This window comes from Ciconia boyciana, chromosome 17 (assembly GCF_034638445.1).
Source record: "Ciconia boyciana chromosome 17, ASM3463844v1, whole genome shotgun sequence".
NCBI classification, from domain to species: Eukaryota; Metazoa; Chordata; class Aves; order Ciconiiformes; family Ciconiidae; genus Ciconia; species Ciconia boyciana.
In genome coordinates this window covers 11,811,707-11,834,538 of record NC_132950.1, presented here as the reverse complement: position 1 = coordinate 11,834,538, position 22,832 = coordinate 11,811,707, and the positions used below count along the sequence as shown (strand labels likewise).

The 22,832-nt window shown below is 36.6% G+C and overlaps 1 protein-coding gene across 11 annotated transcripts in view; it reads left to right on the top strand.

The window, feature by feature from the left end:
* Window positions 1-22,832, top strand: part of NF1 (neurofibromin 1) — a 106,793-nt gene that overhangs the window by 27,394 nt on the left and 56,567 nt on the right. For 8 of the 11 annotated variants that reach the window (XR_012045490.1, XR_012045489.1, XR_012045487.1 and 5 more), the window contains exons 15-33: window positions 1,911-1,990; window positions 3,354-3,477; window positions 4,937-5,080; window positions 6,420-6,666; window positions 6,996-7,069; window positions 7,181-7,264; window positions 7,880-8,320; window positions 8,746-8,885; window positions 9,452-9,574; window positions 9,992-10,075; window positions 10,787-10,903; window positions 11,469-11,650; window positions 11,756-11,967; window positions 12,604-12,765; window positions 13,811-13,914; window positions 14,806-14,941; window positions 19,571-19,633; window positions 21,607-21,765; window positions 22,613-22,710. Coding sequence is in view for 6 of the 11 variants with exons in the window: in XM_072882035.1 (XP_072738136.1) it covers window positions 1,911-1,990; window positions 3,354-3,477; window positions 4,937-5,080; window positions 6,420-6,666; window positions 6,996-7,069; window positions 7,181-7,264; window positions 7,880-8,320; window positions 8,746-8,885; window positions 9,452-9,574; window positions 9,992-10,075; window positions 10,787-10,903; window positions 11,469-11,650; window positions 11,756-11,967; window positions 12,604-12,765; window positions 13,811-13,914; window positions 14,806-14,941; window positions 19,571-19,633; window positions 21,607-21,765; window positions 22,613-22,710 (2,774 nt within the window). In the remaining 5 variants the exon portion in view is untranslated. Of the gene's footprint in view, window positions 1-1,910; window positions 1,991-2,912; window positions 3,010-3,353; window positions 3,478-3,751; window positions 3,805-4,936; window positions 5,081-6,419; window positions 6,667-6,995; window positions 7,070-7,180; window positions 7,265-7,879; window positions 8,321-8,745; window positions 8,886-9,451; window positions 9,575-9,991; window positions 10,076-10,786; window positions 10,904-11,468; window positions 11,651-11,755; window positions 11,968-12,603; window positions 12,766-13,810; window positions 13,915-14,805; window positions 14,942-19,570; window positions 19,634-21,606; window positions 21,766-22,612; window positions 22,711-22,832 lie in introns of those variants that run through there. The other 3 variants (XM_072882031.1, XM_072882036.1, XR_012045492.1) reach the window with 3 other exon arrangements.

Below are 22,832 nucleotides of genomic sequence, written 5' to 3'. Positions count from 1 at the left end.
TCCATCTTTGCAGAGAGCACCATTAAGCTTGCCCTTTCTCTGCTATGTTTTCTAAATGGCTGTGAGAAAAATGCCTAACGCAGTGGCTGGTCCTGTATTCTGTTGTGAATCAGAGGAGGTTGTATGTGTGGGTGGGGTGGATTGGATACTTTAAGGCTACTGAAATCTTCTTCCCGCCAGCTTTGACTGAAGAAGCTAGCGAATCACCAAAGTTCTGATTTTTAGCCTTTCCATGCAAAGTTGCTGATTCTGTGACTTTGCCAGTTCAGTTGTGACATTTGTATGTTTTTCACTGCAGTGGGTCTCCAGAGCGCTTCATGTACAATGAAAGCAGGCTTCAGCTTCTCCTTGTGCATAATGGAACAGAAAGATTTATTTTTTTTAATCCATGGTACCCGTTATATTATCCTGCATTCTTTAGATTCCCATTCTAAAAGGTGCGCTGTAGAGCGTGTGCTTCATTGACACCGTTCGTGTTTTAGGTTTTCACAGGTAGCCTGAAAAAAGGATTAACTATATCTATATGCTATTAAGCTTTACATAAATAGTTGAATTTTAGTAGGTAAACTAAGGCTTTTTTGTTAAACCTTGCCTCAACAGGAATTGCCACAAATAGTACCAATATAATACTACCTGTTGATATAGGAAATATATATTTCTTGGTAGTTTAATGGTAGAATTCAAGAATATTTCTTGTATAAAAATAATCCTTTTTCAGTGTGAAAGTCTCTGAGAAAGTTTCTATTGGGTGGTAATATCCTTACAGTCATTTACAGGAACTTAGAGATTGAAAAGTTTTGGCTGTTAGGTAATTTAATTTCAGTGTACTGTTCAATCTTGATTCTTTATTGATCTTAATCCCTAATCTACCTGACTATTGTCTTAACTAGCTGAGGATTGGCCTCTCATGTCTGTTTTTGACTAGTAGGGTACTAAAGAAGTTCTGGAATATTTGTTTAAAATAGGAAGCATTTGAAATAAAGCATTTTAAATATTGTTGGAGAACGATATGGATTGTTTTTTTTAAAATGCCATTTCTAGTAGCAATCCCTTTGCAGCAAACTTTTTTTTAATTTGTGAGAAAAAATAGCTAAGACGTTTTCCTCACTTCTGTCTTTAACTTGTATTTTCACCAAAGTGAAAATTTATTTGCCTGCATATCAGACAACCCCAAGTAATAGCTGACTTTAGAGGAGGTTTTGTTTGCTATAGTTGTTTGGTATAATTAAGGATAAACAACTTCTAATTAATAATTTTCTGTTTGTTTATAGCCTTTGACCAGTTTAATTTTTATCAGATACATATTTCTTCTGAAAGTTGTCTTCAGCTAATTTATAAGTAGTTGATTTTTGAGATTTTTGTAGTTAATCTGACTAAATTGAAAGCAGAGATTAACGTTTTGGCCATAGTTCACCAGTATGTTCTTAGATATGGTCAGAACCTATTCTTATCCAAGTTTGTGCTTGTGCAGGGAATGGTTACAAAGAGCAAGTATTTGCCTGTCCTGACTTGGCGAAGAGCTTGAACTACAGAGATTTTGTTGTTGCCACTAGAAGTTTATATCTGTAGGATTGGTTGCATTCATTTTTTTGCAGCTGGACATTAAGTAAATATTAAAGACAAACCCCGTCTTTTAAAGACGTTGTGCCTGTGTGTCTAGTATGGATTTGTATGGAAATACAAGGTAAAACCTCTAGGTTTGGATTATAAATATGTAATAAAGACTAAATTGAAATACTTTTAATGCAGACTAACAATGAACTCTTGTTCTTCCAAATAAAATGCTTTTTATATCTTTTGTCGTTTTTAAAACAATGTAATTACTATGTGCTTGCACCTATTTCTCTGCCTATGCTGAGGTACTTTGTAAATTTCTGCCTTTAAGTGCAACTACTTTGTTTTGAATTTAGGCCTTGCTAGTTCTTCACCAGTTAGACAGCATTGACTTGTGGAATCCCGATGCACCTATAGAAACGTTCTGGGAAATTAGGTACATAAGTTAACTTTTCTAAATTAGAGAAATAGCTGTTTTGATTTGTCTTCTCTTTGAAATAGCTGTGAATGTTTTGGGAAACCTATGCAACATTGGCATGAATCTGCAGTCAAAATTATTATGTGTTCATGAAAACACTTTATCTTCCTTATACTATACGAATTTAACAAAAATATAACAAATGTTTTGCTGGCTTTCTTAATGCCTCTCTTCAGCCTGATGTTAAGGTGTAGAAATGATCGTTAGTTTGAAAAGTTAGAGACTTTTCCACCTCGTTCAAATGTTTACTACTTGTTTAAATTCTGTTTTATCTTTTTGGGGCTGAGGGAGGGTAATGCTAAGCAATTCTAGTAGTGTGGATTTGCTAATCTTGACTCTGAAGCCCTCACCTTCAGAAGAAGGTAGTAGTTTGCCCTGACCTGGGGTCTCCATTTGTCTTTCCTGTGTATTTAAAGAATTTTTATTCATTAAAGTCATCTTGCTTTTTATAACTTCACAGCAGCTGTTGCGATTGATTTCTTGGAGAATATTAAGGGAAATGAAGTTCCAAAAAAGTCAGAATTACACAAAATGCTAAAATAGGAATCTGTAAACTCAGATTTCTAAAAATGCATGAGCTAAACAATTTCAAAAATAAATATTTGGTGATCTAATCTGAATTGGTACAGATGTTTGTTTTAGAAGAAAGGGAACGACAGTCTAGGAGGAACACTCTTACCAGCATCAACAAATTGGCCTGCATGACTGCTAAATATGGCTCAAGGGGCTTGTTATGGGTAGGTTTGGGGCTGAGCCCTACCTAGATGGGCAATAACTGAAACTCATTACTGTAATTTCTAAGAGTCGAAATGAGTTTGTGGTCTGTTCGGGCTGGGGGAAAAACCCATTAAAATTGACACTAATTTGGACCCTTTGGCAGTTTTAACAGAGAGTGTGAGGCCTGAATGGATATGAAGAAGGAACATCCCTAGATGTGTTCCTTCCAGAACAGAGTTGAGACACGTTATCAGAGCAGTGTAGGTAAACTTGTACTGCCACTGTCTGTGCTGTATCTGTTCTGTGGATAAATGGAGGACTTCTGAATCGACAGCCCTGGAGTCTGGACTTCTAACAAGTACCCAAATTGCTTAACTTCCTCTAGGGAACTAAAAAGGCCAGCTGGGCGGTGGGAAGGGTCAGAGGGGAGCTTGTCATTTAAAGTACACACCTATATCATATCTATTATACATTTTAAAAGATGGTGATAGTGTATGTATAGGATATTCATGCTAATTGCCTATTTCTATGTGAAATGTAGTAATATCTTCAAAAATTTTGTTACTAGATTATAAAGCTAATGCTGAATTTCATTTTGCCGCAGTTCACAAATGCTTTTTTATATCTGCAAGAAACTAACTAGTCATCAGATGCTCAGCAGTACAGAAATCCTCAAGTGGCTGCGAGAGATTCTCATCTGTAGGAATAAATTTCTTCTAAAAAACAAAGTAAGTAAATGCTAACATCTGTCTGTTAGGATCATTAAAATGAATTGCTCTCTGTTTTGTCACTCCTTTTATTTACCAGGCTATTTTTATGATTGGAAGAGGTTTAATAGCTACACCTACACTTTCTGTTTTCTGATTTCCTCTCTGCTGAGAGACGGTGCTTTGTGAGGCACCCTTGATTAGAATTGTTAACCAAAGTTAGGTTTAGGATTTTTTTTTTTTTATTTGAGCTACACAGGTTGTCTTACTTGCCTGGAAAATGTATGTTTTGCAGAAACCTGGTGCCTGATACCTATTTGCCTAATACAAAGGGAAATAGTCCACAAGGTGAGGAAAAGGGAAAGTTAGTTTTGGTAAAATATACTTCTTCATGGATGAAATAAAAATTTCTTTTTGGATCTCATGTTCATGTGAGTCCTAGAATTCTGACTTGCTTCTTTCCGCTAATCTCAAGAGACTTTTTCCATGCCAAACACACATTGTAATGCTATACTTGCTAGAATTAAAACCAGACTTGCTATGCTACTTTTTGAATTAAAGATCTACTAGAAAAAATAGAGAGTTTCTTTTTTTCCTATCTGACCTGAAAGTAGCTGTGCTAACATGAGAAGGATACTATCTTATGTGTAGTACCTAGCATGCTTAAAAAGTCCTCTTTCAGCAAGAGGATTTTTATCTTTAAGTGACGTTTTTCTTCTCTTTTCAACTTTTTGTCTGTGTTGATGCTGAGTAGTAGGCTTTTTCCTTTGGTATCTCCAGTTTAACATGTATTTGTAAAATACAATCTCACGTATTGCAGCTGAACACCTTAGGCATTCTGGCTTTCTGTGAATTCAGGAAGACTTTTACATTTGGCCTCTAAGTGGAAATCAACTGTCCTTTAAATAGAGAGTATGCTTAATAGTATCGTTCTCCTTCCGGTTAAGAAGTAATTAGTTGTTTTTAAAAATCTCTTTCCTCTTAGTGCTGAGAGGATGTTCATTAATATCAGGATCAAAAAAGATAATAGTTGTTATTAGAGCTCTGCTTCACAATCTCAGTTCCTGCTTTTCTGATCTAATATAAAATGTGTAGAATAAAATGTACAGTACTCCTGAGCTTGGCTTCTTTAGACTTAATGACATCTAAATTATGATTGTATTTACGTTAGTATGTATTCTGTGGAGTAGAACCAAGAAGCCTATAGGGCTTTTGGGAGGGTCCAAGAAAGGGAGGAAAAGGCATCATTTTGTGCTTACCTCAAGGTGATGTTTTTTGAAGATGACTCTCCAGATAATTTCTTAAGGGGAAATATCATTCTAAGATATCATTAATATGGGTAACTTTATAAAGCCCTGAGAACATCGGTGTGAAAAGTACTGTGTAAATGTTGAAGAGCTTTTTACCTTCCTGAAATCTATCCTCTTTACCCTTTTTAAAAAATGAACTGATTTATTATTTTTCTTCCCTCTCTTTATAGCAATCAGATAGGAGTTCCTGCCACTTTCTCCTCCTTTATGATGTCTCTGGAGGTGGAACTAGTCAAATTTCTCTTGACCATGAAGAGATGATACGCTGTGCTCCAGCAGCTACCCTCAGGAAAGGGAAAGGGAATTCTTCCATGGTAAGTAATATATGATGATAATTCTTTGTAACACTTGGGGAGAAGAACCTGTGTGCAAGTAGAAATTAAATTACTTTGAGGGTAACTTTAAAAAATAAAATTAATTAATTCTGAGGAGGAAAAGACATCTGTATCCTACATAATGTATGTATCTAATATGCTGCTTAATAATGATGTTTCAGAATTTAAGAAGTCACACCTTTTTCAAGTTAAAATGTTGGTGAATATTTTTTTTTCTTAGGATTGCACATAGCATCCCTACATATTAGTCTATTGTTAATAAATCTGAAATCTCACTTTTTAAAGTATCGCATGCAGTTTGACTGTACTGTGAAGGATCATAAAATCAAGCATTTCAGTAAGGTATACCCTTTGACAGACAAGTTTCTCAAGCCTAGTTTTGCTATTAGATCTAGCTGCGGGAAAAAAATGAAGAAGATATTTAGAATCATCGAATTGTTTAGGTTGGAAAGGACCTTTAAGATCATCGAGTCCAACCGTTAACCCAACACTGCCAAGTCCACCACTACACCATGTCCCGAAGCACCACATCTCCACGGCTTTTCAGTACCCCCAGGGCTGGTGACTCCACCACTTCCCTGGGCAGCCTCTTCCAGTGCTTGACAACCCTTTCGGTGAAGGAATTTTTCCTAATACCCAGTCTAAACCTCCCCTGGCGCAACTTGAGGCCATTTCCTCTCATCCTATCGCTTGTTACCTGGGAGAAGAGACTGACCCCCACCTCTCTACAGCCTCCTTTCAGGCAGTTGTAGAGACCGATGAGGTCTCCCCTCAGCCTCCTTTTCTCCAGGCTGAACAACCCCAGGTCCCTCAGCTGCTCCCCATCAGCCTTGTGCTCCAGACCCTTCCCCAGCTCCGTTGCCCTTCTCTGGACACGCTCCAGCCCCTCAATGTCTCTCTTGGAGTGAGGGGCCCAACACTGAACACAGCATTCGAGGTGCGGCCTCACCAGTGCCGAGTACAGGGGGACGATCACTGCCCTCGTCCTGCTGGCCACGCTATTGCTGATACAAGCCAGGATGCTTGTATCAGCATCAGAACACCTTTTATGAGCCAAAACTTTAATTCTGTTTTTTAATGTACACTTTTCCAGTATCAGTAAGTTTTTCCTAAGTACATGGCTGTCCTTATGAAAGAAGCAGGTTCTTATCCGCTGTGTTTGTGCAACAGCATGTAAGAGCTCTGATCTTGTTTAGGATTGCTTATTCCTACTGGAATAAAAGCAGGTTTAAAGAACAATTTAGATAAGGCTGAATTTTAATAGAATTGCCATATTCATAAGCAATATTACCAAATTTGGAATTCTCTGTTTACCAAGGAAAGTACAGCAGGATGCAGCGGAACACCAATTTGTCGCCAAGCCCAAACAAAGTTGGAAGTTGCCTTATACATGTTTTTGTGGAGCCCGGATATTGAGGCAGTCCTTGTTGCAATGTCCTGTTTCCGTCACCTCTGTGAGGAAGCTGATATCAGATGTGGAGTAGATGAAGTCTCAGTGCATAATTTTTTGCCAAACTACAATACTTTCATGGAGTTTGCATCTGTTAGCAATATGATGTCAACAGGTAAGAATCATGAATCTGTAAAATACCTTTCTACCTGTATAATAAGACTATTATTTGTGTTTGAGTTCTTTAAACAGGTTGAGATTCTTGAGTTGATTGCTACTCCTGCTTTCACTGAAATATCTTAATCATCGGAATTGCTAGAAAGAGTAGCGAATTTGGGTGACTGGAGTTCATGAGGATTTTAAAGTGTAACAAGAAGAATCCTTTTCTAAACACTTTAAGGGGATATATTCCTCTGTTCATTTAATAATTACTTTCAAGGATCTCGTATTAGATGTAGGTGGGTTTTCAAAAAACTTAGTTAAATGTTCTGTGCTCCTTTGTAGGGAGAGCAGCTCTTCAGAAAAGAGTGATGGCGTTATTAAGACGCATTGAACATCCCACTGCAGGCAACACAGAGGTAAACTTTCTTCTGAATTCATATACTCTTTGCATGCATAGTTTTTTGAAAACAGAAAATACTGTTGCTACAAGTAGTTTTGAAGTTAAATCTTGATATATCTTATTTTAGGCCTGGGAGGATACACATGCAAAATGGGAACAAGCTACAAAACTAATCCTTAACTATCCAAAGACCAAAATGGAAGATGGGCAGGTGACTATGAATTTTTCCATAGGTTCAACCCTTAGAAATTCAAAATAACTATTTAAGCTTATTTATTTTAAGGAATTGAATTTTAATCTAGAAAATGAGTTTTGTAGGCAGACTTAAGCTCCATGAAAGTATTCCAGAAAAATAATGGTAATCAGTTGTCCACTATGCTTACTAAGAGACCAAGAAGTAATTTGACTTAAATTGCTGCAAGGGAGATGGAGGCTGAGCTTAAAAATTAAAAAGAAATTGAAAAAAAGAATAGTGAAAACTGGAATACTACTAGAGAAATTATGAAATCCCTTTCACTGGAAGTTTTTAAACAAGCGGCTGGCTATCGTGATTTAATACGCTTTATCCTGGTGCAGAGCAGGGAATTGACTAGGCAACCCCCTTCAGTCCTTTTTAGCCTTGCTTTTTCAACTTCTCCAAAAACAGTGCCCCTGTATAGATTTCTGCTCATACTATCACAGTAAACTATAAAAGGTGAATCTTAGAAAGTTCTTGAGACTGGAATTGTAAGTGGTAGGATGTGTTACGGAATACTTTAAGACTCTGATCTCTCTCCGTTAGTTATGTTTAATTAAAGAGATTTCACCTTCAGCCATTCTTTTTCAGGTTACTGAAAGTCTTCATAAGACAATTGTTAAGAGACGAATGTCGCATGTTAGTGGGGGAGGCTCCATAGACTTGTCTGACACAGATTCTCTTCAGGAGTGGATCAACATGACGGGGTTCTTATGTGCCCTTGGAGGAGTGTGCCTACAGCATCGTAGTAACGCAGGATTAGCAACCTACAGTCCACCGATGGGCCCTGTCAATGAGCGTAAGGGCTCCATGATATCTATGGTGTCCACTGAGGGAAATGCAGAGACTCCTGTTAGCAAATTCATCGATCGATTATTGACTCTGATGGTCTGTAACCATGAGAAAGTGGGACTTCAGATACGGACTAATATTAAAGATCTGGTGGGTCTGGAGTTGAGTCCAGCACTTTATCCAATGCTGTTTAACAAATTGAAGAATACCATCAGCAAGTTTTTTGATTCTCAAGGACAGGTAAAGTGTTGATATATTCCTTCACATTTGTCTCTTAATAAAAAGCATCTGTCTTGTCTTTCACATAGGTGATTGAAATTGATACCTGTTCGGTTTTTGTACAAAAAACCTGCAAGCATTGTGATTGTATTTGACAACGTGCATTAATAATTACTGTATTTGTGATTCCAGGCTGTATTTAACGTGAAGTAATTGAAAACATTATTGAATTCTTAGAGTACGGAATCTGTGAGAATGTTATCAGAATCATTATGGCTGGTAGTATTGACATATTTAATCTTGACATATATTGGAATTCTTTTGGCTAGGTGATACTAGAAAAATGCTTGTCCATTAGATTTTTTGAAATGTTGCAGTATATTTGATAAATACCCTTTTTTTTATGTGTGTCTAAAGAATTAAGACCAGCAATTTTCTTACTGTAGGTTTTGTTAACTGAGACCAACACACAATTTGTAGAGCAAACCATTGCTATAATGAAGAATTTGCTTGACAATCATACAGAAGGGAGTTCAGAACATCTTGGACAAGCTAGTATTGAGACAATGATGCTAAATCTGGTTAGGTAAGAAATCCTGTTGACCTTCCTATACAAAGTAATATGTTAATAAGTGAGGTAGACCCTTCTAGTTTATATCTTTTCTGCTTGCATCTGTGGAGAAGCAGCAGCTGATTTTCTGATCCTCCTCCTTACGGTTCTGACAACTTCCGTAATCGTGGAGATCATTTATACTGTAGCATAAAGTACGCTGATGGAGGGTGACTTTTTTTTTTTTTTGTAAAGAACTAACCGTTCCATAACTTGGCCCCATTCTTGCAAGCATTCCTGGTTTCTCTTCTGTACAATGGCGTTAGTGGTTAACAACCAGCTGAAGGGCAGATTTATGTTCAATTTTATACTAATAGAAAACTTCTTTGGCTAGAAGAAATTTGTGCTGGTCTTCAGCTGATATAGGGGCTGGCTTGCTCACTTGGAAAATAAAAAAAGGTAGCCCAAACACTTGATAATCCATTATGCAAGTCTGCTGGGTCAGCCAGTGTGTAGGTTCCAGCATGGAGCTGAAAAGATTTGCCAGATGTGTGGGCCTTGCAGTATGAAGTATTTAATCAATCTTTTTCTTTTTTCTTCAGGTATGTGCGTGTGCTTGGAAATTTGGTACATGCAATTCAAATAAAAACTAAGCTATGCCAGTTAGTAGAAGTAATGATGGAGAGGAGAGATGACCTTTCATTTTGCCAAGAAATGAAATTTCGGTAAGCATTATGTTATATAACTTCTAGGATAGTGTAATGTGGACAAGTGTAATTTTGTTTGGTTACATGTTTAAAAAAATAAACCAAAAACTGTCTCTCATCAATATTCCTGATATAGGGATAGTACTCCTATCTTTGTCTTCAGAATAATTTAGAGGCTGGTGCTGCATTCAATTTTTATTTTGATTGTAGGGATATTAAACACATGTAAAAATTTTGTTTGTGATACAGACTGGAGTATTACTTGGTGTAATAAAATTAGCTCAGTTCATCTTCAGTGTGTGGTGGTTCAAATAGTTCTTACACTGAATTTGTAATCATTAAGAATGATGCCAACAGTAGTAAGTGTGTTTGGGGGAAGGGTTGTTAAAAAAACCCAAAACAACAAAGCTAAAGCAGTGTATCTATATGTAACAGGAACAAAATGGTGGAATATTTGACAGACTGGGTTATGGGAACATCTAATCAAGCAACAGATGAGGATGTGAAATGCTTGACAAGGTAAGAAAGATTACTGTTGAACTGTTGCTAAAGTTGCTAACTGTTCCAGGTGGCATTTGATATCCACAGATGATCTGGCTTGTGTGCACTTCCTTTAGCAGTAGTAATTTTAAGGAACAGACAAAAATTGAAACTTAAGTTTTGGTGAGCAACAAGAGAATTACATTTAATGCGTGGTCGTAACATGGCTCTTGAGGTGGTGGTTTGTGAGGGTTTTTTGTTTGGTTTTTTTTGTTTGCTTGTTTGTTTGGGTTTTTTTTTGGGGGGGGGGTTGGTGGTTTTTTTGGTTTTGTTTTTTTTAAATTTACTGAATTTATTTAATTCCTTTGAATACCTTTTCTGATTTTAGCATTAGGCTTGAACATTTTATTTGTTAGAGCTATAACTTCATATGATGCATTCTGAAGAATAAAATCATCAAACATTATAGTGTTGAATTTATACTTAACTCGTTTTTTTAGTGACAAATTTGCTTTGCAGTTGCTGTCCTTAGTAGATATATTGCTTGAACCTGTACCACAAAAATGTAATAGCTTTTTTCCTGATAGGCAGAACTTTACTAGAGTAACTTTTTTTTTTTAAAGCTTCTTTTCACCTGCAGTTAGATATATAAGGAAAAGGGACGTGGTACTGGATGGGAAAATTATCAAGGGGAAGGAGAGACTAATTCTGCTGAACTGATTCACAGCTTCTTAAAACTTAATTTTTCAGAGATTTGGACCAAGCGAGTATGGAAGCAGTGGTCTCTCTTCTTGCTGGGCTTCCGCTACAGCCTGAAGAAGGAGATGGTGTTGAGTTGATGGAAGCGAAATCTCAGTTATTTCTTAAGTAAATAGTGACTTTTAACTATTTTTCTATACCAAGACTCTAAGTAGATGCACCATATGACTTTTATTACAAACTGTGTTTTTTCTTCTAGCAGAAATAATTTTATTATCCAAACAGAAATTACCTCTTATATATCCCATTTCACAAATCTCTACCTCCTAGGTTTATGGAAATATTTTCATTTAGAAAATAATTATAAAATTTGGCTTTGTTTCTGCTTAATGCACTTGTATGCTTAATTCATGGGAGTGATTAGCTTGCTTTGATATTATATTTTTATCCATGAAACTTAAAATCTCTTTCAAGACATCTGCTTGTAAAGGCACACCTGTGAAATTCCCTTTCTTGGTTTGAGAAAATTTGCATACAAATTGTAGGACAGTGCCTTCTGGTTGTTACAACACATTTGAAAGTTTGGACTGTGCTACAAGAAGGATTACTTGGGGCAGCTACGAGATTTTTTTGGGAGGCTTATTGTCTGTTTTGCTACTGTATGCAAATCTTTTCAGATAGTTGCCTTTGCAGAATCTGTTTTACTTATCCAAATCTTTTTCTTTTTCTTTAGATATTTCACACTGTTTATGAACCTTCTGAATGACTGTAGCGAAGTTGAAGATGAAAGTGCACAAACAGGTGGCAGGAAACGTGGAATGTCTCGAAGGCTAGCTTCGCTACGGCACTGCACTGTTCTTGCTATGTCAAATTTACTCAATGCAAATGTGGACAGCGGTCTTATGCATTCAATAGGTAAAGTAGTTAGAGATAACTGTGCATAAATGAATACATAATGAAGACATTGGTATTTCATTTATTTTTACATCTTCCTCAGTAGTTCTGGGTTTTTTTAATCAGGCTTGGGCTATCATAAAGACCTCCAAACAAGAGCTACGTTTATGGAAGTCCTCACCAAAATTCTGCAGCAGGGAACAGAATTTGATACGTTAGCAGAAACAGTGCTAGCAGATCGGTTTGAGAGATTGGTGGAGTTGGTTACAATGATGGGTGATCAGGGGGAGCTTCCTATTGCTATGGCTTTAGCCAATGTGGTGCCTTGTTCTCAGTGGGTAAGTCGATTCATGCATTTTATTTCCTATGTTTTTGAAAATACTAAGATTTGAAATAAAAATTAATGCAAACATTAAGGGTGTAACGACAGTCTGCTAAAGAGAGATTAGACCTACCGTTCATCATAGCTAGCCTTTCCTAGTATATTCTTGAAAAGCGTACTGAATCTAGTTGTCAGAGATCTTGATTATAAACTGCATTTTTATGGTAAATTTTTAGTTAAGATCTAGGATTCATTTTATATACAGTTATTGTAATAAATGTATCTGTTTGGGCTGGTTATTTATTACAGATGGTGTGTGCTGTAATGCACACAAACAGAACTGTATTTGCTCCTCTAGATTTTAGCAAGATGAATTGGGCTTTGTAATACAGCAGAATAACTGCTTATCTATCCGGACTAAGCATTATGAGTTTGTATGACTGGATATCATGAGGCAGATTTTTAGACAAGCAATAGCATAAGAAAGATGTAAAGAGAGATTGTGTATGCTTAATTTGATATTTACATGCAAGACTCCATAGCAAATTTAAAGCGTTACTACGAACTGGTTGGTGGTTTTTTTGTAATTCTTTTTATCGTACTTGCTTTGACTCACTGCTAGTCAGATTAACATTTCGTTGCTTCTTTTAAGGATGAGCTAGCTCGTGTCCTGGTCACACTCTTTGATTCCCGGCACTTGCTCTACCAGCTACTCTGGAATATGTTTTCAAAGGAAGTTGAACTAGCAGATTCCATGCAGACACTCTTCCGAGGAAACAGCTTAGCCAGTAAAATAATGACTTTCTGTTTTAAGGTATATTACCTAATCTTTCTCTCTGCTACAGATCACTTCAATAACAGGAAAAATTTAGTAATATAAAAATACAAAACTACTAGTCTATGGTGTTAGGCACTTGAGTAACTGGATTAGATGAAAATAGTACTGAGTTGCCTTTGGATCTCAGCTTAAGTTAGTCTCAGCTCTCACTTCTGTTAAGTTTAAGGAGTTTCGCTTTTAATGTTTTAACATTTGATGAACTAATGGTTGTAGGTCTCTTATGCTCAGGCCAACTAAAAAATACAAATCCTCCTCGAACTAACTTTTTGCCCGGACTTCATGACTCAACCAGTTAGGCTTAAGCTTACAGTTACTCCTCTTGAAAGTTTCCATGGCAATAAATGTTTCATTTTGCCTAGTCTGTATATTCTGCATTGTAAAGAAGAATACTGGTTGCAGTAACAAAAACATTTGCAAGATTTGTAGATTTCAACAGAGATTACTAGTTATTTAGAAAACATAACTTACTTGATACAAACAGCTAAATATTTGTAAAAGTTTTAGTTATCTTGAAGTCCTTTCCTAAGTAATCCTCAGTTGTAGTAGGGCTCTTTAAACTTCTGACTAGCTTAGTTATATGAGTGATTCTGGGGCTAGTACCAGCTTGAAGACTGTTGCTGATAGTCATTTTGTAACAGGCAATTTAAAGATGGAGAGACAAACTCGGAGGTCTTGTTTATGTTTCCATTTCAGTTTAAAAAGTTGTGTAATACTGTACAAACAGAGATGGGGTGTTTGAGTCACTGTGCTCTAAGAAAGAATCCCATCTGATTATTGCGGTTATTAAAGTGGCCTGTAGTTTTCTCTAAATTGGAAATTAATTAAAATACTTGCAGAAATTGATCACAGATATGTTTCAGAAGTGAGACTGTAATATAGAAGCACCAATTTTACAGAAATCTGGCTTATGCCAAAACAAATCAAATGTTTTCAGGCTCTTTTAACACTTGGAGAATTTTGGAGTGTTCCTGTGAAGTGCCATGTTAATCTGGCCACCTATTCTGATTTTCTTTCTACACAGGTATATGGTGCTACGTATTTGCAGAAGCTTTTGGAACCTTTATTAAGGACTGTGATCACATCCTCTGAATGGCAGCATGTTAGCTTTGAGGTGGATCCAACAAGGTTTGAGATTCACGGGGGGGAGCAAATGTATTTATTTGTAAACATGATTCCCAGTCATTGTAAATATAACAGAATTCCTTTTTCCTTGTTGCAAATGTTTTTCTCATACTTTCATACTTTTCCACTCCTCACTTTACCAGACACATTACTTACATCTGCAATCCTTATACCCAGGGAGAATTGTACAGAGCTGTCCAGCACAGCGAGATGAGTTTTGCTGCATGTCCTCTAAGCCCTGAGAGAGTAAGGAAGATAGAGAGCTCTTGCAGGACCTCTTCTACTTGCTACTTCATACTTTTATGTAGGCCACTAACGTGGGTATTTCCAGTAGTACCAGAAAGCATCTGCTTTAGGTCATTGAATTAATTACAGAAGCAAGATGGAATGTGTGCATGTTGTGTGTAATTTTTTCGCTTTAATTTCTCTTATATCACTTCAAGACTTGGATTTAGTAACTGTTGTTCAGTCCTTTGAATTACCTCTAACTCTCAGAAAAACTTTAAGTATTCATCTTTTAAGTAGCTTACCACAAGATAGGCCTTCTTTTTAACAGTTTAACTCTCAAATATCTGTGTCTACCTCAAAAATTCCTTTCAGAGAAAGAGTCAAACTGATAATGCAATTATCAGTTGGAATTATGTGTGCATGTCTTTGTATGGAATGGTGTGAGAGAATCCCACTTATAGCCGTCTGTTTATTACTGAGTTTTAAATGACCTTATATTTGTAACTTACATGGTTTAAAATATCGATGGAAACTTTTGTGTAAAAGATCATAAATATTTCTGTAAGATTTCTATTTACCCTGGCAAATAAGGTTACTACGAAACATACAAGTACAGCTAGTATCATTTACTTGATTGCCGGTCATACATTTATGGGTCTGTTTCAGGCTGGAGCCTACAGAAAGCCTTGAAGAGAACCAGCGGAGTCTCTTGCAAATGACAGAAAAATTTTTTCATGCAATCATTAACTCTTCTTCGGAGTTCCCACCACAACTTCGCAGTGTGTGCCATTGTTTATACCAGGTATGCCTGCAATGGTTGCCTGCCCCTCAGCCTTGGGCTTTGTTTTTATAATTCTAGCAGGTTGGAGCTTGGTCCAGTAGTGGGTGCGCAGTGGGCATTTCTTAAAGACTGTTTGCAGGCATTTGTTAAATAACAGGAATCTAAATGTAAGGACTGAATGGTGTTTTAAGACTTGGGTTGGCAATCAAGAGGAGACTAAACATTATTTTTTTAAGGAGTTGAATCACAGCTAAGAACTCACACCTAATAAGGCAGCAATAATCTCTGCTTTAGCATCTCTATGGGAGACTAAAGATTAACTAGGGAGGTAATGGTTACACTTGCTTGTATCAGTTTATCATATGGGCCGTCTATAGGGAAGGCAGCAAAAGGGAAAAATAAAAAAAAAAAAATCACTGCTGGGTTGAGAGAATGCAAAACTGTGTTTTGAATATAGAAACAGTGTACTTGTTTACTTTTTATTTCTAATTGATCCTGTATAAAGTTAATTAATTATCTAAAAGTCTTATGGATCACGCCTTTGATAAACCTTAACGTAGGGAATAAAATAGCTACTTGTGCAGTTACTGACTCTAGATAGTTCTCTGCATAAAAATAGAGGCAATTTCTTCAAGAGCATTTTTCTCTGAAGTAAATTTTTCCAAAAATTGTCTATGAAATGTATTATTCAGGTCATTGCTCCAGGAATATTATTTAGTCGTCCATTACAGCTGGGCACAATCTTATACGTTTTGTCTTTGATAGAGAAGCAGGTTAAAAAGGGTGTAAGATGCTCATAAGAAAAAACCTGTATGGTCTTCAGTGGGACCACAGTAGTTACAAATCCTAAATTTTAGAAACTGTGGATTGAAGCTGAGTATAATGGAAGGAAATAGACGTATCGAATGCTGTTGGCTGTGTTTGGTAGAGAATTGTTTGTGGTTATAGATGCTTCCCTAAAGAAGATCATTTGCAGTTGACGTCAAGACACTGCATCGTTCAGGCTTTATTCTGATCACACTCGGTGTCATGACTCGTAATCGCATCCTGAAAGCAGGAGTCTCTAGGTTGCTGTGGACAACTGTAAGGAAAGGCATTAACTTGTACTGGGGAAGAGGTCCACTGGCATATGATTTGGTAGATAACTTTAGCCTTGTAACTGGGATGCTGCAGATGCTCTGTACTTTTGAGGATGATAGGTTCTTGTATTTGAGAGGCAGAATGACAACAGGAATACATTTTGGTCTACGAAGTAAAGTATCTTCCACCTGCCACAGGCAACACATTCTGACGAGGTACTGTTCCCTGTCAGAGGCGTGGAGGATGTTATTGTATGCAAAGGGCTGCTGTACTTCGATTAAGTGGCTGACCAAACATTTTGCAAACAGAGTATTGAGAAATTCAGCAGGTAAATAGGAGGAAGAGAACCTGGAAGAGACAGATAAATGTATTTATAGAGTTCTTTTAATGAGGCAAATTACAGAGACTGACTTCTATTTGTGGCTAAAACTTTAGTGCTGTCACACAAACCTTGGAAAGAAATCAAGCTAGGACCAGCCTCTTCTTGCTTGTTTCTGGTATCGTTTAGAAATGATGCTTAAAGAGAAGACACCTTCCTGAGTGGTGCACTGTCCTCTGTAGAGTAAGTTCTATAGTGGCACCCTCCCGGCCGCCTCCCGTACCTGCATTCCCCAGCTTCCGCCCCGACTCCTCTGCGCTGTCCCGTTCCTGCTGCTCTCTATAGCAGCTCAGCAGCAGGCTGCTGAGCCCAGTGTGCTTGTAGGTCTCTCTCTTGCTCTTTGTGTGTTTTTGGTGGATTTAGCTACTGCTAAAAATGCCAGTGGGGGATACTCCTGCTGCCCTCAGGGCTCATAGGAAATACAAATTCCAGTCCTGTTGGAGGACTGTCACAGAAGAGCTGTGCATGGCAGAATATTTGAGCTGTGGTCTCAGTTAAGTGGTCTGGACGAGCTATTTTTGGCCTTTCAACCATGGAGTCTGTATCTCAGGTCTAAAGTAAAGCAAGGAAAATAGATTTTCTGAGCTGTGCGAACTAATTATGAGTAATAAAAAATTCTACGCAGAGTAGTCTAGCCATATTTTTACAGTGAATGCTGTATTAATAAATGCAACTACAAAAAACAGAACTTGGAAGTGAGAAACAGTGAGTTGTACGGTGCGGCTGTTGTGGATCTTGGGTTGTTATTGTGAGCTGTTGGAATGAGTTAGGTGTGCAAATGATGTGCCTTTGCTTCTGCTGTAACAACTTGTATAAATGGCTTCTGAAGTCATCGGTTTCTCTTTCCGACAGTGGTTGTATTGAGGTTGGTGGGGAGTGGTTTGGGGTTTGGTTTTATGTTTGTTTGTTTTGAATTGGGAAATGAGGGCGGCAAGTTGGTTTCCGTCAAGTTCAAATGGCCAGCCTCACAGGCGCTGGCTGGGAGTACACTTGGGTGTTACTGAAAATGTCACACGCAGCCTTGGTTGTTGCTTCTGTTACTTGATGTTACATTGTCCCACATCTTTTCCTAGAATTGCTTTTATATGCTGTTACTAGGATGGATCAGATTTATTTCCATTTCAGTGATGTGTTGCTAGAAATTATTTCTGTGCAAACCATTTTTAATTCCTACATGAAATGGAATTACTAAAACGTACTCACCAGTGGGCAGTGCCAGAGATTCTTCTATGGAAGCATATCAAATCTATTGGCTTTATTCTCGCCTTTACTTTTTTTTTTTTTTTGGTAACAAGGGTAATTTGTTCCTGAAGGAGACGATTTACTGGCAAATACACAAGTGGTATTAACTGATACTCAGCTTCAACGTTTACTATTTTCACTGTTTCTAGTCACACATATATTTGTGTACAAATGTGTGCTCATCACAAATAGTGTAATAATTAATTCTGTACTTCCAAATTCCAGAGAGTTTTGAAGAGTTTGGCCTTTATCTGAAAGAAAAACAATTAAAATCTGAATTTTTTTTGGTATTAATCTGTTTTTATCGTAAGAACCCAATAGGTGATTTTTATAAGGTAACTTCATTTTTTATAAGGTGAATGTGTTTCATCCCAAGCAATAGTGTAATAGTAAATGAGACTGAATTTTGCAGTGTCTTTTTATGCTTAGAGTTTTAAAGTAAATCTGTGTGCAAAAAATACTCATCAGGTGTGTTCTGTAAATGATTTGTAGACAGTTTTAATCAATGTAGCAACATTATGGAAACGGTGTATTTAGTTGGATATTGGGGTCTACGCTGGCTGGCGTTTCTGTTACCAGAACAGAGCCCTGATAAGTGTTTTCATCTGGAAACATCCCATAATGAGTTATCGTGACAGGTTCACCCTTGCTCCTTTTCAGGTAATGTATGTTCAGGAGTGTTATGTGGTCACGAACAAGCCTGATCAAAGTAACTCATACAAAGAATTTGTGCTGGCTATTTCATAAAAACCACCCAAACATATGTGATTTTTCTTAATAGAGAGAGATGGAAATTTTACTTTCTTTAAATGCAGCAGCCTGATGCATAGAGTATGAATATGACTGCTTCAGAAGCTAACTCTGTAGAAATGACACAAAGCCAGAAATTTGGCAGAGGCACCATTGGTTAAATATTAATAGGTCTTGCACAAATTTGAACTATTTAAATTTAGCTTGGTTAGCAGAATAGCTTTTACTGACTGTCACATTCTTTTTTGCTTTTTACTCTGTCATATTCTTAAGTTGTAGAAATTCTCTTCCAGTTCCAGTTTGTGTGATACTCTAAAGATTGAACAGTTGGTGCATGCTTGCTCTCAAACTGCTAAATATTGCTAGCTTTCTATGGATACAGCTCCAGGTGTTGCTTGCTGTTGGGCTTCTCAGTGATGCTAATTTACTGTCACAGCTAATGTGAAGGATGTAGGATTGAGCTCCAAGACCAAAATTGCCCTCTCTGCAGGGGAGCAGCGCACAAGGCCGATGTTCTGTAGCTTTGCTCTAATCCTGATGGGCAGTATGAGCGAATGCGATGGCTCTTGGTGGGTCCCTTTGCATTTAAATGCAATGCAGAAATAAGCACAATCAAGTCCGATCCCTTGATTTGGAAATCTATAACAAATTAATGTAGACCCGCTGGCTTTTTTCTTCCTCTTTCCACAGAGTGTTTTATGGCAGTGTTTAGCTATTAAAGTAGTAATAACCATGATGATTCACAGATCTAACTAAATTGAAGGACACACAGAGAAACATTGGGAAGATTTAAAACTCTAAATTTATTTTAAAAGTAATATGTATTTCAAAGGTATACCACTTTACTATTAAAATTATTTGGGGATGGTGAAATACATTTGAAAGCTGAATATACCATTTAATGCCCAATATTGTATATCATGAGCACATTAATGCGGTTTGACTTTTAATCTAGCCAGAAATAGTAGAAATGATTGAAACGCAACATTTGCTTGTTTTGTATTTAGTGCTTTGTAAATAAGATGTAATAAAACTGTGGAATAAAAACTCCATCATCAGTCTTTAGTTTATATATTTCATTTTCTGTTGGTTATGTTTGTTACATTTTACTGTGTAATTTATGTACAAGTCAACATTGGTTTTTTGTTGCTGTATGTAGTTGGTGCTGTGACTTGTTTGTGCTCATCTCTGTTCTGTAGGCAACTTGCCACTCTCTACTGAATAAAGCTACCGTAAAAGAAAAAAAGGAAAACAAAAAATCAGTAAGTTTGGAGACCTTTTTATTAGCCATTTCTTTCAAAGCACAACAGAAATCTTTTGCTGTTTGTTCAAAACATCTTCACTTCAGTCTATTTGACCTCACTGTAAAATCATTCTACTAATTCTGGCACAAAATAGCTTTCATTTCAATTAACACTGGAATTAAGTTATATTTAAAATATTCTCTGTGTGCCTATTTGAGTAAACAAAAGACATTTTAACATTACTGCTTAGTATTTAATACTCTGATTCTTCTACCCTTGCCACCATCTTCAAATTAAAAAAAATGCAGAAGAAAAATGTTTTCTTTGGTTTTGGGGAAAATCTGAGTCTGTTTAGTTGTTTTAACACTTTGGTTGATAACTTGACTTCAGCTTGCATCCTGGGGGAAGAACAATTAATATATATGGGTTACTGAAAAGAAAAGAGGCTTATATGACTTGTTTCTGATGTATTTTCTTTTGTTTGCCTTGTGACTAAGCAATAAAATTTAGCACTTGTATTGATTTACCGAGAAAAGCAGATTTCCCATTTTAAGTAACTTGCTGTGTTAAAGAGTTTAGATATGTATATTGTGAGAGAGTGGTGTCATTAAAAGTTAAGATTTACCCTTTTCTTTGACAGTGACCTCAAAATATAAAGTATGAATAAAACAGAGGCAGAATGAAAATTGAGGCTTTTATTAAATATTCCCTTATTTTTTGCTGTAACTGAGCAGAATAGTAATCATGTTTAAATGCAAATCTGTGTGCAAACTAGTATTTTACAAAAAAATGCTATCAGTAATTCCATCACAAGGAAACTGAATGAAGCTGGTACTGAAGCAAAGTGATTCTTGATACATTATGTATGTACTAATGGCTTTATCTGTTTTAAGAAGCATGATTTGAGATTGCACTAGTTATGTTTTGAAGTATTTTAGTAAAATGGGGTTTGTTTGGTTTTTATTTATTTTAAACAATATAACTTAAAATACAAAGCTTGCTAATTTTATTCCGTGAAAAGGTAGAATCTGACTTGTTTTGATTAACCGTTGTTACTCGTAAGAAAATATACATACAGATATTGAATCTTTATAGAACCTCATGTAGCATATTTAAGAACTTTGTTTTTGTCAGAGAGCTTTATCTGTAACTTTTCCGAGTTAAATGAAAGATACCTAGAGAACAGACTATCCTCTTAGTAATACGTAGTTGATTTCCTGAAAAGGAGATTTCTTTTTTCTTAGAACGTTTTCAGAAATTTTTTTTTTCTAGATAGGCAAGAACAATATTTAAAATCTGTAGTTCTTCTAGCAAATTCCTGCAAAGTGATTTTGGACAGTGTATGTACAGGCAGGGAAGTACACTGGCCACTCAGCTCTGGCTCATTCTGTCTTTCCTCCTTTGGCACATCTCTTGAGATGTGATGGTTCTGAAGAGTATTTCTACAAATACCTCCTTCCCACAAATTTAAAATTACTTCTGAAACTTTACAGCATAAGTCTTATTGCTGGAGAGGCTCTCGTGATCAATAGTGAAATTATAAATACACAAATAAAAGACCCACTCATTGAAAAAGAATTACCTGTATTTGATGGGAAGACTGTGCACACCTGAGTATGAACATATGGCATTTGTCTGCTTCACTGTCAGTGGCAGGGTCCTGGAATGAAGTGGTCAGTAACTCTGAAATACACCTTCTTGTCTTTGTCCAATAGCTCTTGTAGCAATTTCACCCTAGCAAGAAAGTGTTACGAAAGCTGAAGGAAAGCTAGCTAGTGTCTGATAGCCCCGCGCCCCTTACTCGCTTCCCTCGAGTTCCTGATTGTCCCGCAATGCAAGACCTGTCAAGGCAAGAGAGTCCTACGCAAATGTACTGAGCTTGATCGGTATGGAAAGAATGCTTAAAGTTGGATTACCACACAAGGCTTTTCTCAGCTTGCTTTCCCTTTTCTGTAATGCAAAAATGTTCTTTATAATTCTTAACTTCGTAGGTTGTTAGTCAGCGATTTCCTCAGAACAGCATTGGAGCGGTTGGAAGCGCGATGTTCCTTCGGTTCATCAATCCTGCGATCGTCTCCCCTTACGAGGCAGGGATTTTAGATAAAAAGCCTCCACCAAGAATTGAAAGGGGATTGAAACTGATGTCAAAGGTGAATCAATAAATATTTTTATTTGGCCATATTGTATGTTCTACCTTATTTAGTTCTGTTCTTTGACTAGTATGAGAAAACTTAGGTAAACTTGTAGGTTTTTGTAGCAACCATCATGTTTTATTTAAAGTGCAGTTTCCTTACTATGTTTATACATCATGACGTTAATGTTCTATCTCACAGCAGTGTAAGTGTGGGGAACAGTCCGTATGGAAAAAAACACTTTGCCAAAATGATGTATAAGATAACAGAATGCCTTCTGGCTCTTCACTTGGACTTCTATCCTTATTTGAAAACAAAGAAACCAATGTTACTTTCAGCACAGTGAGAATAATGGCAGCCAGATATTGATTAAGTTCATACTAGTGCTAAAGAAGTGATTTTTCCTATCTTTAATCTCATTGGTATTATTTCCTGTAAAAATTAAAAAAAGGTTTGATAATGGCATACAAATTCTGTGGTCTGTGCGTATTATCAATTTTAAATGTTGAGAAATTACAGTTTTCTTTAAATAGGCACATGCTATTGCTTTTACATGTCTGTATAATTTCCAGAAGAAATAGTTAACATTTAATAAATGGTGGTTTTGAAAGATGCTTTATTTTCCTGGTCTAAACCCGAATAAAGTTCATAAATAAGGGAACTTGTTTTCTAGTATTTAAAAGTATGTGCAAGAAAATATTTTGAAAGTGGACATATTTTGAATTAGTTGGCTTGTTGGCCTTTTATTGTCTTGAGGCTTCACAACAAGTTAAAATGAATATTTCTGACAGTGAAGTTACGCTGACTACTGTAACAGCTAATACATTAAACCTTTATGTGTCTTTACCATCTTTTTATTATTTAGATACTTCAGAGTATTGCCAACCATGTCCTGTTTACAAAAGAAGAACACATGCGGCCTTTTAATGATTTTGTAAAAAGCAATTTTGATGCAGCACGAAGGTAGGCCCTTTGGAAACTTGCACAAAGTCTGTGTCGTGTAAAGAGTAAGCGGAGAATGTTCTTGTAGCCTTTTAATTTACATTGAGTCTACTTGGCAGATTTCCCTCACACGCTTATGGTTA